Below are 15,792 nucleotides of genomic sequence, written 5' to 3'. Positions count from 1 at the left end.
GAGATACTTGATTGGTGCAGATCTTTTCGTGTACACTTCCCCTTTAACACTACCTGTGATTTACACAGCCTGACTCTATCAGATTAGCCCAGACTGACGGATTAGCGATTATAACGCGCTCGTGGACGCATTGAAGCAATGCAATACAAGTTAACATTGTCAAGGTGGGAGGAAGGGTGACTCGCGACTCATGCACTCACAAGTCCACACCGGTATTTACAGCATGCTTTATGTAGGTAACACAGCCAGGACTAACGTATATCACTCGCTGCTTAATTCGAAATCAGTCATGAGCCTGTAGACTGTGCCAAGTTATGTCAGGTCCTTTTGTGGCGCGTTTCATGCGCTGATAATACCCTCTCGCGGCCTACCGGGCTTACACAAAACAACTTGGTAACGTCCACACCCGTTCCGATCCAGTGAGGAAAAATCCATAGGGCACAAAAGGCTATCAAACGGATCTAAAAAAATCAATGAGGCCCGTAGCCACCCCGTAACTGTGAGATTTGTCCATTTGTTTGTGGGACTGTGTTGAGAAAGCTTGGCGTGTGCTGGGCGACTCTGTCTTCGGGATTCGGGTAGATTTCAAGCACGGATTTAAACCAAGGCAGGGCGAGTTTAATGATTTACCTAAGAACATTAAAAGTAAGACTGTGGATACCTTAAGATATTGGATTAATTGGATTCAAACAGTTGACAGGTTCATGGGACTCTGAACTGGGATTGACTAAAGGTGGATGTGTGTGTCTGGGACTTTCTGGAGTGTCTTAAGACACGGTGTACACACGTGTATGAACTTGAACCACGGCCCGTTGATGGTTTCAGGATCCTCATCAAGATCTGGATACTTGCTGTGAGACAGAGATGAACATACAGAGCTTCATCACTCGATAGGTGTAACAGTGGTGTCCCTGGACAGACACAGGTGACGGAATGAGTGGCGTCACCCTACCCCCCATCCCCGGCGCTGTCCCGGCCCCCATTCCAACTGAGTCCCGACCCAGCAGCCGGAGCAGCACGTGCAGCACCTCCATGACCATCGTCCCCCACGTGTACTACACAGGTGAGTCGACAACGTCTCACAACGACGTTGCTTAGAGATATATTTCTTCAGACTGTTGAGCTTTCTCATTAGCCATATGGCCTTGTATCAGAAAATACATCATGGACCTGTTTGTCAATTGTGATTAGTCATAGCGATCCTTGAGCGATAAGGGGGTGGTGGGGTAGCCAAGTGGTTAAAGGGTTCGCTTGTCACGACGTTGGCCCGGGTTCTATCCACCAGGTACAATGTGTGAAGCCCATTTTTGGTGTCCTCCGCCGTGATATTGCTGGAATATTGCTAAAAGTGGCGTAAAACCACTCACCGTCGTGGAAAATCAACGTCCACAACGTCATTCACTGTGACGATATTTTACCCCAACTTCACCTGAGGCAGCTCTCTACTATACTCATGCCAATAATGGTTGTCACCCCTTCAATTTTTGAATTGGGAGGGGTGTGTGGGTGGGGTGTGGGTGTGAGGTGTGGGTGGGGTTGGGGTGGGGAGGGGTGACAACCATTATTGGCATGAGTATATTTGTTGTTGGGTTTATACTTTAATTTATACGATAGATAACTCTAAATCAACTGTTTAAATGAATTATGCATAGCCTAACTACCTTATAAGTGTCACTTGAAAAATGTCAGTACTTTCCAAACTGTTAGCCCATTATAAGTGCATTATAAACTGAATATTGAATGGTATAAGATTGTGTCAGTGCACACACACACAGACAAACACATGCAAATTTTTAACCTATAACAGATTAACTGGAACATGTTTTGAATGTCGAGAAACTCACTACTTAATGATACTGGATGAATTACCTTGCTGTCAAATATATACAAGAAATATCAGGGGGATAGATAATATACAACAACGATATATTCCAGACCTTGTTTTATAATTTATTCAAATGTTAATGGTAATTTTGTATTGTATGTATACAGAAGAATTACAAATAAAATCCTTCCTAAGGTCACTAAAGTTATGTATACAGCTCAGAAGAAATATATTAAAATTATATTGACGACGTATTAATCTGGCTCAATGCACACACTTCATATACCGTTTGGTTAACGTATTGACAGACAGAATTCTCACTACCGTGTCAGCAATCTGGAGACAAGGTATTATTTCCGGAGCAAGTAGTGGTATAGGCTTCCTTTCGTGTTTTATTATCCTTTCATAGAATAAGATTCTTTTATGATCACAGTGATACTCATTTAGCTTTGAGTTACCTTTAATCCTTGTCTGTCCTGGTTGTATGGAGAAGTAGTGGTTAAGATTGAACAGGAATTTCGCCTGCTATACTGTTACCGGTGTATTCATGTAACCCCAAACGCTCAATATTGTACGTCACTCTCAAATGATTTTTTTTTAAATCGGCATATGCATGTAGTAAATTTAGTTTACGGTGAAATATATTTCCTTTCAGTTCTGTTCAAAAACATAATACACTTTTCTGTATTACACTACAGATGAAACAAGAAGGTTTTTCGATGGAGATGAATTTGATAGGGGTATCATAGTTGGGTTTCTTAAACTTAATCTTTAGTATGTATATATGTATGTATGTATGTATGTATGTATGTATGTATGTATGTATGTATGTATGTATGTATGTATGTATGTATGTATGTATGTATGTGTGTGTGTATGTATGTGTGTGTGTGTGTGTGTGTGTGTGTGTATGTATGTATGTATGTTTGTATGTATGTGTGTGTGTGTGTATGTATGTATGTTTGTATGTATGTATGTATGTATGTATGTATGTATGTATGTATGTATGTATGTATGTATGTATGTATGTATGTATGTATGTATGTATGTATGTATGTATGTATGTATGTATGTATGTATGTATGTATGTATGTATGTATGTATATGTTAATGTGAATAGTCGAACTAAGAGAAAGCTGCGATAGAGATGGCGTGTCGTTAATCACTAATCATTAATCATATTAATAGCGAAATCCCTATCGATCTCAGATATATTAACGCTGGTCTATTGTATCAGGATATATGCAAGGTAGTTAATCCCTTAATAGCTTTAACTATTACATGAAGGAGATATACAGCTTACTTGCTGCATCATTAATATAATATATTATTGGAAAAAACAAATTGATTGTGCGATACTGTAGCAAGGCTGGATCAAATAATATTGTATATTACAATACAAGTACAAAATATCATGATTCTTGAAAACATAGATGTTTAAAGCGTATATTTCATTAATGAAGGGTATTTAGAAGTCGTATATCCTTACATTGTTTGAGTGAGCCACTTATTTTACCATTGCAAAGAAGCGCTTTACCTTTTAGTGCAAAACAAAGCGTTTTATCATTTAACGCAAATGAAGTGCATTACCATTTAATGTAAATGAAGTGCTTTACAATTTAGTGTAAATGAAGTGCTTTATTACTTATTACAAACAAAGTGAAACAATGCCACTCAGCAGAAACAGAAACCACTGTCAATGTATGTCTAGAAGAGTAATCAATACTTATTGATACAGAGGCCATTCCTAGGTGACCCAATTTGCATATTTATAGGATCATGGTACCAAAACCATCAGATTGGATTGTATCATCGATAACACAAGCCGTTACATAAATAACGTTCAAATTGTTTGAGTATTTGCACCAAATTCATATTTCAAGAATCTAAGAGGAGGTGGCGAGGTGTGGAGGTGTACAGAGTACTGTTGCCATACCTCCAATTTGTTACACAAAAAAGAAAGGACGATGTTCATTTAAACTGAATTGAAATTTCAATTATTTTTCGTTGAATAGTGACTGAAGGAATCTGCTTCGATCAATATTAAAGTAATGTCACAGTGGATGAACACCAGAAATAGGCTTCCGACGTTGTACAGTCCCATGTGCAGAATAGATCCCATGACTTCGGAGTGACGAGCGAACACTTTCCCGCAAGGCTCCCAATTGCAACCGACCCTTATGGGAATCGTGTCATAACGCGCATTTTCATGCGGATTTTTTGAAACAATAATCATTGTTGTCTTTTTTTGCAGAGACTGGTGGATCTTTAAATATAATTCAATATAATTTAGTTTGATTTAATTCAACGTGAACCTGTGCATGTTCATCAAGATCCAATTGTACAATTACTTGAAGCCTATTGCTTTCTTACTGGAACTTATTGCTTTTTTTCATACAATTACTTCAAGCTCATTGCACGGGGAACAAAACTGCCTCTCACATTCTAAACTTTATATGATTGCAAGTTATTGCAAAAAAATCAATCAGCGATCAATGTTTCTATATAAATTGGTCTGGTGTTCGGCAAATATCTTTATCGGACTGTAATAAATCTACAAGCCCTGTGACGTGGGTTATCAGATTCAGGCGATGACTTTCAGTAATAACACTAAGGTGAAACTATCAGGACTTTATCAACAGTTCCCACTGAGACTAGCAATCAAGATAAGTTGGGTATTAGCTTTATCAGAATCTTGTTCAAAGTGCGGGCAATGTGTTTGGAACGAGTATTCAGAGACTGGCAGCCGGGATTAAAGTCTCAGCCCTAATCCTTCGTCAGACGTATCATAATCTGACGGATTAAGTCGATAACTCACCTACCTTGCAAGAAGTGAATGCAGAATTAGAAGTCTACTTTGATACTTTTTGTTGATGTGATATTATTACATGGAAACCATTAAACCTAGTCTGTACATGATTGGCCATCTCATAGGACCAACAGAAGTACAGTTCATATTCGTGTTTTCGAAAACAAAAACAAAGCTGTTAGTACGACAGTTTCCATAACATCATCTTTGATCGAGTGGGTCTTTTTTGCATTTAGAATTATTGATGCAATTAAACGCTATCAGTGCAGTTAATCAAATTGGAATTATGCTAACGATGCCATTATAATTGCTTTTTTATTTGGTGTTTAACGCCGAAATATTCAAGCTATATGTCGGTGGTCTGTAAATATTCGAGTCTTACAACTCAGTGATTGAACTCATAAGCATCGATCTCCGAATTTGGGTTTGTTTGTTTCTTTATTGTTTATATCTATAAATGAACGGTCTGTAAATAAACTAGTCTTGACCTTATAATACAGTGAGCATCTATTTATCCGTTAAGGATGCAATGACAAGCAACAACCTAGTTACCGAGTCCGGCCGACAGATACACTTACGACAAGCACTAATCTGTGATCACCAGTTCTAATCCGGATCATCGCGGGTCCATTAAATTGACTGGAAGACGGAAAAACTAATCTATTTCAAGAAGTACCAGGATTCACACCACGTTCACAACAAAACTGTTTGGTCGAGATTCTAGGTGTCCTGGAAAACATATGTTATGAAACCCGCTTTCAGAGAAAACAACCGTCATGGAAAAATATTCTGCCCGTAACAAAAAGCTACGATCCCAGACCAAAATATTATTAGCTATGTTTTATACTGCTTTTTATTCCGTTATATTCCAGCAATAATACATGGGGGCATACAAAATAGGTGTCACACTTCATTGCATATCGAACCCAGGTCTTTAGCAAAAGCTTTAACCACACATACAATACCGCCAGCCCTTCCGATATGATATATAATGTTCGAACCCCATGCCATCAATGCATGGCAATGTATATGAATTATGAATTATGTATTATGTATAATGAATTATGCCATTCTCACATGGCCTGTGGCCTCAGTGGGTCGAGACATGGTTGCATATATCTTGAACACAAGGTCTATTCTACCTCATTACTATACATGGTTTAGTTAGGGTGAAGTTGGATTGTAGCTTTTACTGGCTTCAGTTTACCTCGTAAGTTATAGCAGCGAGTAACATTTATTTAATACCTGTGACTTTAACAGTTACACAAATTTCACTTAACATAAAGACATTTCAGATTCGTGTGACAAACCTAATAGTCCAGAGGTATTGCGACATTTGACAGTAATGTGTCTGGAAAATACCCCTGTAGTGTCGTTTAAAATAGAAAAGACCATTCTACAAAGCTGTTATTTCGACCGCATAACTAAAGCAGTTTATGTAGGATTTTGTTGACTTTTACACGTTACAGGCATGTTAATAAAATACTTTTTCCATCCTTTTAAAGTCACACTTCCAAAATGTACATTTTACAATTAATTCAACCAGATTGCATTACACAACCATTGTTAAAGCATTCTTCCAGTCGGCAGCGTTTGTGCTACTTCCCGAGATTAGCAACCAAGTTGTAAAAAGCGTTGTTTGCAATATGCGCCTTGTATGACTCCAGTCAACAAGTGAAACATTCGCAACAAGGAGAACTACGTCAAGTCTGCACAAACAAATTACTGGATTGAAATAGTGTAATCCTTGTGTCCGATACTAGGATACTGGGCAGTTGTATCTTATCTGCTCCTTCACATAGCTACCTCACGGCAAACACAACCTTTGAACATGAATAGATCGTGTACATACATTACCATCGCTGTTTGTAGTGCTGTGGAGGTTTTATAGAAGAGTTCGTGATCCCCAATATTTTCATTGTTAGGGGGTACTTGTTAAGTCTATCGATCTTGACTCTCTAAGTATGCGTAGTAGATTTATAGTCTTCTATTATTCATGATTTTTTCTTTTATTGCCTTTAAGCTAATTTTTATATTTTGTTTGGTTTGGTTGTTGTTTCATACTACACTCAACAATATTCCAACTGTTTAGCGGCGGCCTGTAATATAATCGAATCTGGGCCAGAAATTCATGGCTTCATATTATGAACATAGGCTTAGGGAGCGATGGCTCGTAATCAATTGCATGCAAGCGACTGTTATTTTAAGGTACCGGTATAGGTTGCTGTGGACCTATTTCAACCCCGAAGTATTGATCTTGACGTGAGGACATTGAGGAGAAACAAATTTACTATTTACAAAAGAATTTAACAATTTTACTTAAGGGGTCATTATTTTAAACCTGTGTTGATGCATGTTGATGTACAAAAGCTCATAAGACATTAATGCCATTGGCCGGTAATTAATCCTTTCATCATTTAACTAAGGTTATTAAAGAAGTATTGACACAGACCCTCGTCTTTACATGTTTACTCGATCCCTCAAAAACATTAAGGATTGAATAAATACTTGACTAGGCAGATTTCCACTTGTTATATAAGTGCAAAAAGCGTCCTTCATTCTCAAACATCCTCGGCACACAGCTCATCTTATGACGTAAGAGATCACGTGACTCAACGCAGAGATTTCAGGATCGCAGAGAATCACTTTTATAAGTACACGTTCCTGTTGCTGTGGTGTCACATCGTGCACGGTGTCTGTTGTCAATGATCATCAGTCAGTGATAAGGTGTTCCAGTGGAGTGATAATGATTATTAGGTTTAGTTAGCGTCGTAGTTATGCCTACATTTGTAGAACTCGTTGCTCCCGTTCATCTCAGTCAAACATTACTTTTTTGAAGGCCTAAACGCAATAACTTCCTTTAATGACATACACAATTAACCGGTGTTTAATTTAATTAAAATAAATAAAACAGACAATATTTTTAATAGGTCATTACCTGTCATTTCCCCGTTACCATATGGTAAGCAGTGTACTTTTCTTATCGCGTGTTACACCTGTTTACCTATATCAGCCAATCAACATACCTGTGGAGGCAGTGATACTGTGATTAACACAGGTAATAACAAGACAGCACTGCTCACACATGATATCGGTAGATATGACATGCTGCACACGTGGACGTTATAAACGTCCACGCTGTCGACAATTCCCGAGATAAATAATGTAGACAACACGTCCTATATTCCGAAATCCGATCCAGACATAGCCACCATTATGTAATCTTATGCAGCATTTGAGAGATATAATGACATGTTATTATGTGTGTAGGTTCCCCTGTGATACTATCAATGGTAACCGGTACATCGTGAACACCTGGTGTCGCCACTGATCTTCAGTGATTCATTTATACATTTTGTACCACTATGTTGACTTTAATGCCCAGCGGAATCCGTGACAGATATTCGAAGAATATTGTTTTCTGGCGTTGAGTGAAGAGGTGTGACTGAAAAGGTTATGCTTGCTGAATTGCGAGTCAGTTAGTTAAGCAATATTCCAGCAACATCACGGCGGGGGACACCAGAAATGGGCTTCACATATTGTACCCATGTAGGGAATCGAACCCAGGTCTTCGGCGTGACGAGCGAACATTTTAACCACTAGGCTACCCCACCGCCTTTTTTGTTGAATAGAGAAACGGTCATGATAAATGACTTGATTCATAGCGTCACAACATTCTCGACGGCTTTGGAAGTTGCTCTTACAATTAATCACTGGTTTGTGTGGTCAAACTTCGATTATTTAAGGCTGTTTAAACCTGAACAATTACTTAGTACACCTTTAATCGAAAAACTTCATTCCTTCAATGTCATCCTGGCTAAAATCCAGCCGTCGAGATATCGTTCAAAACGACGTTTCCGGAAGACACGTTGACGTCGTCGACGCGATCATCGAGCATACTGAACGACATGTTTTGGAACCATGATATTGAACTATTACACCTCTCGATAAAGGTTATCATGAATGTCATCATAAAGGTTATCCTGGTATGATCATTATTTGATAGTGGTCCAGATTCACATGGTCATGATAAAGTCGGAATCGTACGATTGACGATTCTCTTGATTTCTTACAGATCTGCAAAGGGTTTTATCCCTTTTATCATCGAAGTATATCAATCTGCTTGCATTTGTGTAGTTTACCCATGGTTAATCTTACCCTACCACTTCACAGCCCAGTCGCCGTCCATTAAACCGATTTATATTGATCAGATCCTTATGTCTTAAGGAATACGGTCAATATCGAGCTGACCATGGTCATTCAGAATTACCATTGCTCGATAGTGTATCTATAATTACCTGCGCGTTGATTAAGCCAAGCAGGTACAGGTCAGATGTAAGACGATTCCATCTACCGTAACTACACTGAGTGTGTTTGTTTGAAGGTCAACACCATGGAGATATGAATGTCCAAGAACATCTTGAGACACCATCTTCACAAATCAGACCAAAGGTGGCATTAACAGAGACACATGGTGTCATCACTGATGTTTCGGTTGTTTGCTCTTTGGTGTCGCTTATAGGAATATGCAAGCTATGTGGGCTCATATAAATCAGCACGTAATCGGGTCTGGACCAATATATCCAGTGATTGATATCATGAGCATAGATCTATGTTACTGACACACGATGACATGCTTTTATTAAGTCCCCGGGCCTGACCACCCGATCCCGTTAGTCGCCTCTTACAGGTATCGGTAGCTGGAAATCAATTCTAACACGTCTTAACGTGTAACCCAATTCGGTCGCCTGTTTCGACCAGCAGTGAGGTACTGGGGATGTATTCTACCCCGGGTCCCTACGGGGTGATTTCCAGGAATCTATTTTGCCTTTGATTACCGCGGATAATCGATGTTTCTGCTGGCGGACTGAAGTCCCAAAGTTTTATCATAAGTTCAGTAGAAACGGTAGTGGTTGTACTTAGCAGTACGTAGTAGTAGAAGTAGTAGTAGCAACAGGAGTAGACGTGTTGGCTCTAAGAGCGGTGGTGTTGTTGATAGTAGCTGCAGTGGCATTAGCAGAAGCAGTAGTAGTAGTAGTAGTAGTAGTAGTAGTAGCAGTAGCTGTAGTAGTAGTAGTAGTAGCACTAATAGTAGACCTGTTGGTGCTGGTAGTATTGACGGTAGTAGTAGTACTATAGTAGTAGTAGTAGCTGTAGTGCTGTAGTAGTAGTAGTAGTAGTACCTATAGTAGTTGTAGTTGTTTTTATTGTAGTAGTAGTAGTAGTAGTAGTAGTAGTAGTATAGTAGTAGAAGTTGTTGTTGTTATTGTAGTAGTAGTAGTAGCTATAGTAGTAGTAGTATTTTGAGGCTATGGACACATTAAATTCGATTTTATCAGCGTGAAAGAATTCGCCGGAACCTGACACAATCGAGAATTCGTCACATCAGAGTTATATTTAAGCTTGCTCAAGAGGCACCAATGCAATTCAGGCTAACGTGTCTCTTGAGTATACACATACATGTTGTAGAGCGATAGCTGTATATATATCGACCATGGCAGATGTCGCTTGCTGGTGATTCAAAACACCTGGTTATTACAATGGCAGGATATCTGTTCTGGACAGTTGATTGGCAGCGTGTAAGCTTGGCATTGTAATGGAAGGAAATAAATCTAGGTAAGACATGTTTAATGACTGATCACCAATGGTCAGCTGAAACGCGATATTGATTCTATTATTGAGTCATGTCCAAATCTACCGATACAATGGTCAGTGTGGTTTGAGGTCTTCTTACAGGCGAACAACACGGAGGAGTGGCAACCACTTATACAAGCTGGACACCTGGTCGCTTTTGCTGACCACAAAATGTCAGTATTGCAATGAGACCCTTCAATTCGAACCCCAAGTGTAATCGAATATATGTCGAAGAATCCGTAGTTCGAGACAAGTGGAATTCCCATGTTAGACACTGTTGAAACTGATTATATCGGAAACTTTCAGTTCTCCTGGACCCTGGGAGTGGGGAGGTGAGCCGGGAGAACTGTTTTTTTCTCTCTGTATTTTTTTCATTCCTTTCGATCCACCAGTCCAGTGAAGGTTTGTTTTTGTTTTGTTTTTGTGTGTGTGTGTGTGCGTGCGCGTGCGCGTGCGTGTATGTGTGTGTGTGTGTGCGCGTGCGTGCGTGCGCGCGTGTGCGTGCGTGCGTGTACGTGTGTGTGTGTGTGTGTGTGTGTGTGTGTGTGTGTGTGTGTGCGCGCGCGTGCGTATTTTGGTAATTCGAATGGAACATATGATCCCAACATCTTCTAGAACTGATTATCAACTGAACAAATGGTCGAATGGTCAGGCTGTTCATGGGTCGTGCTGTCCAATTGCTTTACCGCCTACAGCATTACCAGTCCTCAAAAGGTCGAAATTAGATGTCCAGTGTTTTGTATCTCAGACATGCTAGAAATTCAGGATCTGCAGTTAAAATCCTGATTCGCCAAGAAAAAGGTTTCTGGGTCTGACAACCCCAAACAAACTCCCGTTAGGTTCAGTAGGCAATAGGTGGGGTGAGGTGAAATTGGGTTTATCGTCGTGCTTGAGAATATTTCGCTCATATGACGACGTGCATGCGTGTGTATGTGTATGTGCGGCTGCTTGTACTAGCCCAGACTGAAGCTGGTTTTATAGTGCTAGCCCACTGAGATACCATGCCCCAGTGAAGCATGAATACCCCACTAGACACATTATACTGACTCCGAGCCGACCAGTCCTTGTTGTACCCATTAATGCCGAGCGCCAGGCAGGGACCAACAAGTACCATATTTTAACGTCTTTTGGTATGACACGGTCGGGGATCGAACCCGCGACCTTCCGCTCTCCGGGCGGACGCTCTTACCACAACACCACGGAGGCGGTCAGTAGGCAATACATCATGTGGACATGTATATATACATGTATAAGTGAAATACTTTTCGGTGGCGTGAAACTCAGTCTATTGTGACCGTATATTATATACATGCATAGAACACCACCTCCATGTGGTACTTGACGTCAACGTGGCGCATCACTGACTCCCAAGTACACACTGAAGCACATCTAGTACAGACTACTGACCCATATCACACTGACACAATGGATTTTAACATTGATTAACTGAATAGAGGGACGATGGGGTAGCCCAGTGGGTTAAACGTCCGCTCGTCACACTGAAGACTCGGGTTCGATTCCCCACATGGGTACAACGGTGAAGACCATTTCTGGTGACCCCGCCGTGATGTTGCTGGAAATATTGCTAAAAGCGGCGTAAAAGTACCCTACTCACTCAGCTAAATATATGGTTTGGGGTTGGTTTTGTTGTTGTTGGTTTTGTGTTTTTTGGTTGTTGTTGTTGTTTTTGTTTTGTTGTTTTGTTTTTTGGGAGGGGTATTTGGTTTGTTTGTTTGGGTTTTTTGGGGTGTGTTGTTGAACTATTCAGGAAACCTATGCTGATTGTGTAAAAGAATTCACAAAAACAAATACAATTACAGAAAAGCTGTCATATACTTTCAAGATCTCAAACCCAACTCACGTGTGGAATAAAACCCCAGTACTGTTGTGCGAGTCGACTAAAGTGATAATCGGGTGTTACACTATGGCTCTATGAGTATAATCGAACCGGGATGGTTGGATCGTTACTCAAGCTATTGACCACTGGTTTGCCTGGTCCAGGTTCGATCATTTTCTTTAAGGGTCGCCGTGATATCAACATCCGGGTTAAAGAACGTACATTTTAATGCAAAATTCATTACTGTTTACCTTGTAAGTACAAGTCTCTTGTTTAGGTGTATATCTCTTTTATATAATGGATTTAATTTTCATGGTTCTCGTATCAGGTACATCGTAAATGAATGCCCATGTCTTGTGTGTGTTAGCCACTGTCAAACTGGTTTGTGAATTTTCTTTTGTCCGGCACGTTAACTGAAATACTGCTGAATGCGGATTAAAACAACATTCACCCACTTTCGAAACACCACTGTTTTATGTCCATGTCAAGACAGAGGGATAAATGTATACGCTAGTAACACCGCGATCCTTTCAATATTAAACAAGTCCTCTTTACGTAAGTCGGACATTCCTTCAAGAACGTCAAAAGTCAGATGCACCAACCAGATTAGGCCCACGTAATCGCTGGATCAATCCAATACTCTATAAAACCAATGTATGCATTAGACTTTGATGCACATTTTGACAAACCGTTCTTGATCCAAAGTAGCCAGAGCCTGTGTCTTGATCACTGTGTCAATCCCCAGGTGTTCAGCGATGTCATCAGACATTTGACAGGCTCGTGTGATCCCTGGATCAGAGGAACATCTCCTGGTATGCGGATCTGGACAGTCGTCGTGGTGGCGATGTCACGTCCACTGCGGGGGACGGGGGAGTCGGAACCCAGGGATGTTACTGTGACAACGTCCAGTAACAACAAAATGAGAAACGTCACCAACAGGCGAGAATGTCGTTGTGGTCCGATACGGAAGTAACGAACTGTTTAAACATGTTCACTCGACCATTAACACTTGCTATCTCAGCTCAAACCGGTACTTTATAAAGCCACATGTGCATTTTACTTTAACACACATTTTGGCAACCATTTTATATTTAAAATAGTTCAGGTTTTATTGTGGGCATGTCTATCAAGTAACAATTGAATGTTAAACAATTGAACGCTCTGGCAATATAACTGCTCGAAGACCCCATCTGCGTCAGAATTAAACATTTGCATTTTAACACCATTTAAACATTCCTACAGATGTAATGTAATCTCAGTGTGCTGAAGGAAGGAAATGGGCTTCTGGAGTAAAAAGGTGATTAAGCAAATCGCTGGGTTGCGTAATTAAGGCACGCCAGGAACCTAGGTTCGTGGGTTCGAATCCGGTTCGTCCCGATTGTGTTTGTGGGTTTGTCTATACCGTTACCAGAGTGGTAACCGTCAAACTGTAGACGCTCCATTATGTAACTGGAACTATGATATTCAAAGTGGCGTTGAACCCAATTCACTCACTTACTCACTATGTTTTCTCAGTGAGTTTAGGATCAGAGGAAGGGACATCAATTAAATGAAGTGTCTTTACAGAGACTGTGATTTGTTTGCGTGTTTGTGTGTTTTTGTGTTGTTTAACGCCACACTCAGCAATATTCTTGTTGTAAATATTCGGTCTGTAAATAATTGAGTCTGAACAGGCAATCCAGTATTCAACAACATGATTTGTCGATCACAAAAAGTTGTAAAATGAGGGCAGCGAAGGGCAGTATGAATTGTATAAAAATATGCCCGAATAAAATTGAAGGATCAAACAAACAAATGTGATGGTGTGCTTTTTAATCTGGTCGCTTGTCTTTCTACTTAGCACAAACATGCATTATGAATTTTAAGAACTTTGCAAATTCTTAAACCAAGCTGTTTGTCCAGTGACTATTTGCCGTCTCCTCACGTCCCGTTAAATCAACAGAAGTCAAGTGTCTTCAAGTGTTGGACATATTGCCCATATCCTTACCACTGATGCCGCCCTATGATAACATACCCCGTAGTAAGTCTATCTCCCATCTCAGTTACCGGAACAGTCTGACTCCAAGACACAACAGAATACATTAAAATACATCTAACGAAAGACTAGAATGAAATTGGAAAGTCTAGAATGACAGGTCAGAAAATGATTAACACGAACGAATTTTTATGGACAGACAACTTCTTTATTGCATGATATATATTCTCCTTGTCCATAATGATGCGTATCACGTGCTTGATAACGGTGTTAGCATCTACACGGAAACGTGGCATCCATTGCAATAAAGAAGTTGTCTATCCATAAGACATCGTTTCTGTTCATCATACCAGCTTCTAAATGCCACTCAAAGAAGTCAGAAAATAATCATTGCTCTGACCTCTATTTTAGTATGTCTCTCCGACCCTGAGAAATAATTTAAAAAGGAGTCCAACTCAAGTTTAGAATGATTGGGCAACTCTCGATTGCCGCAGCCGTAGAAACATTTGGTCTAGCCTCCGTATGGATGTTATTTATTTATGTAAATATATTATCAATATAGAAATTATGTACTTTGCCTCTAAATTTCTTGCACTAAATGTCAGTCTAGGAACCATTCGGATTTCTTTTTTGTCTTTTTTATTTTATGATATTTTATGATGTGATAACTTTATTTCTGGCACTAATTATTCGTGTATTGCTGGCACCTCAATGCACTGTAGCGGGCTTAACACTGATAGGTCAAGTATATCTTCCGATTGTCAATAGGCTGATGTCCATAAAATGCCCTCAAACAGCTCCTTGGAAAGAGGGAGAGATTCAGTTTTATTTTTCGGATTAGAAAAGGTGAAAGCTATTTACTCATTGGCAACAGAAAGTAACTAGCTCAGGGGTTAAGTTCACGTACCGACACAAGAGACGTTCCCCTCTTTAAGTGAGTGAGTGAGTGAGTTTGGTTTTACGCCGCTTTTAGCAATATTCCAGCAATATCACGGCGGGGGACACCAGAAATGGGCTTCACACAATGTACCCATGTGGAGATTCGAACCCGGGTCTTCGGCGTGACGAGCGAACGCTTTAACCACTAGGCTACCCCACCGCCCCTTCCCTCTTTAAGGCTTGCATAGGACTTTGATGTTTCCATCGTTCCAAATCCATTCCACCCTATCCTAAACCACACCAAACACGTTATTACATGATATTTTAATTAATTTTTAACCAATTAACCCCCAGACCTAGTATAACTTCCCCATTCGCCCCTCCGCCCCGTCAGAGACGTTTCCCTTTTTCAGGCCTAAAATAGGATATTTTGATGATTTCATCATTCCAAATCCACCCCACCCTTTCCCAAACCAGACCAAACACGTTATTACATGTCTCTTCCCCAATTAACCCCCAGACCTGGCATTATTTCGCCATGCGCCCCTCTACCCCGTCAGAGTCATCGACGCTTCCATTTTTCAGGCCTTGTACAGGGCTTTTTCGTTTTCGTCATTCCAAATCCATAGCCAACTTATCCCAAAATATATTACAAAAACACGTTATTGCATGTTATTTTATTTATTTCTTCCCCAAGTAACCCCCGACGTCACATCTTCCCTATACCCCTACCACCCCTTCACCCACCTACTACCCCTCTAACACCACCCCCTCCACCGTCTGTGTCGTGTCCCCTACTTGAGAGACGATAACATTTGTTGTGATATTTCCAG

The 15,792-nt window shown here is 40.2% G+C and overlaps 1 protein-coding gene across 4 annotated transcripts in view; it reads left to right on the top strand.

Annotated features, from left to right (window-relative positions):
• The first annotated feature begins 534 nt into the window (after positions 1–534).
• LOC124272090 (titin homolog) overlaps positions 535–15,792 on the top strand; it is an 86,852-nt gene continuing 71,594 nt past the window's right edge. For all 4 annotated transcript variants that reach the window (XM_046707237.1, XM_046707235.1, XM_046707234.1 and 1 more), the window contains exon 1: positions 535–1,063. In XM_046707237.1, the coding sequence (XP_046563193.1) occupies positions 934–1,063 (130 nt within the window). In that variant the 5' untranslated portion in view covers positions 535–933. The remainder of the gene's footprint in view (positions 1,064–15,792) is intronic.

Source organism: Haliotis rubra, unplaced genomic scaffold, assembly GCF_003918875.1.
Source record: "Haliotis rubra isolate DU_JTF1 unplaced genomic scaffold, ASM391887v1 Scf166, whole genome shotgun sequence".
In the NCBI taxonomy this organism is placed as follows: Eukaryota; Metazoa; Mollusca; class Gastropoda; order Lepetellida; family Haliotidae; genus Haliotis; species Haliotis rubra.
This window is presented reverse-complemented; position numbering and strand designations above follow the sequence as displayed.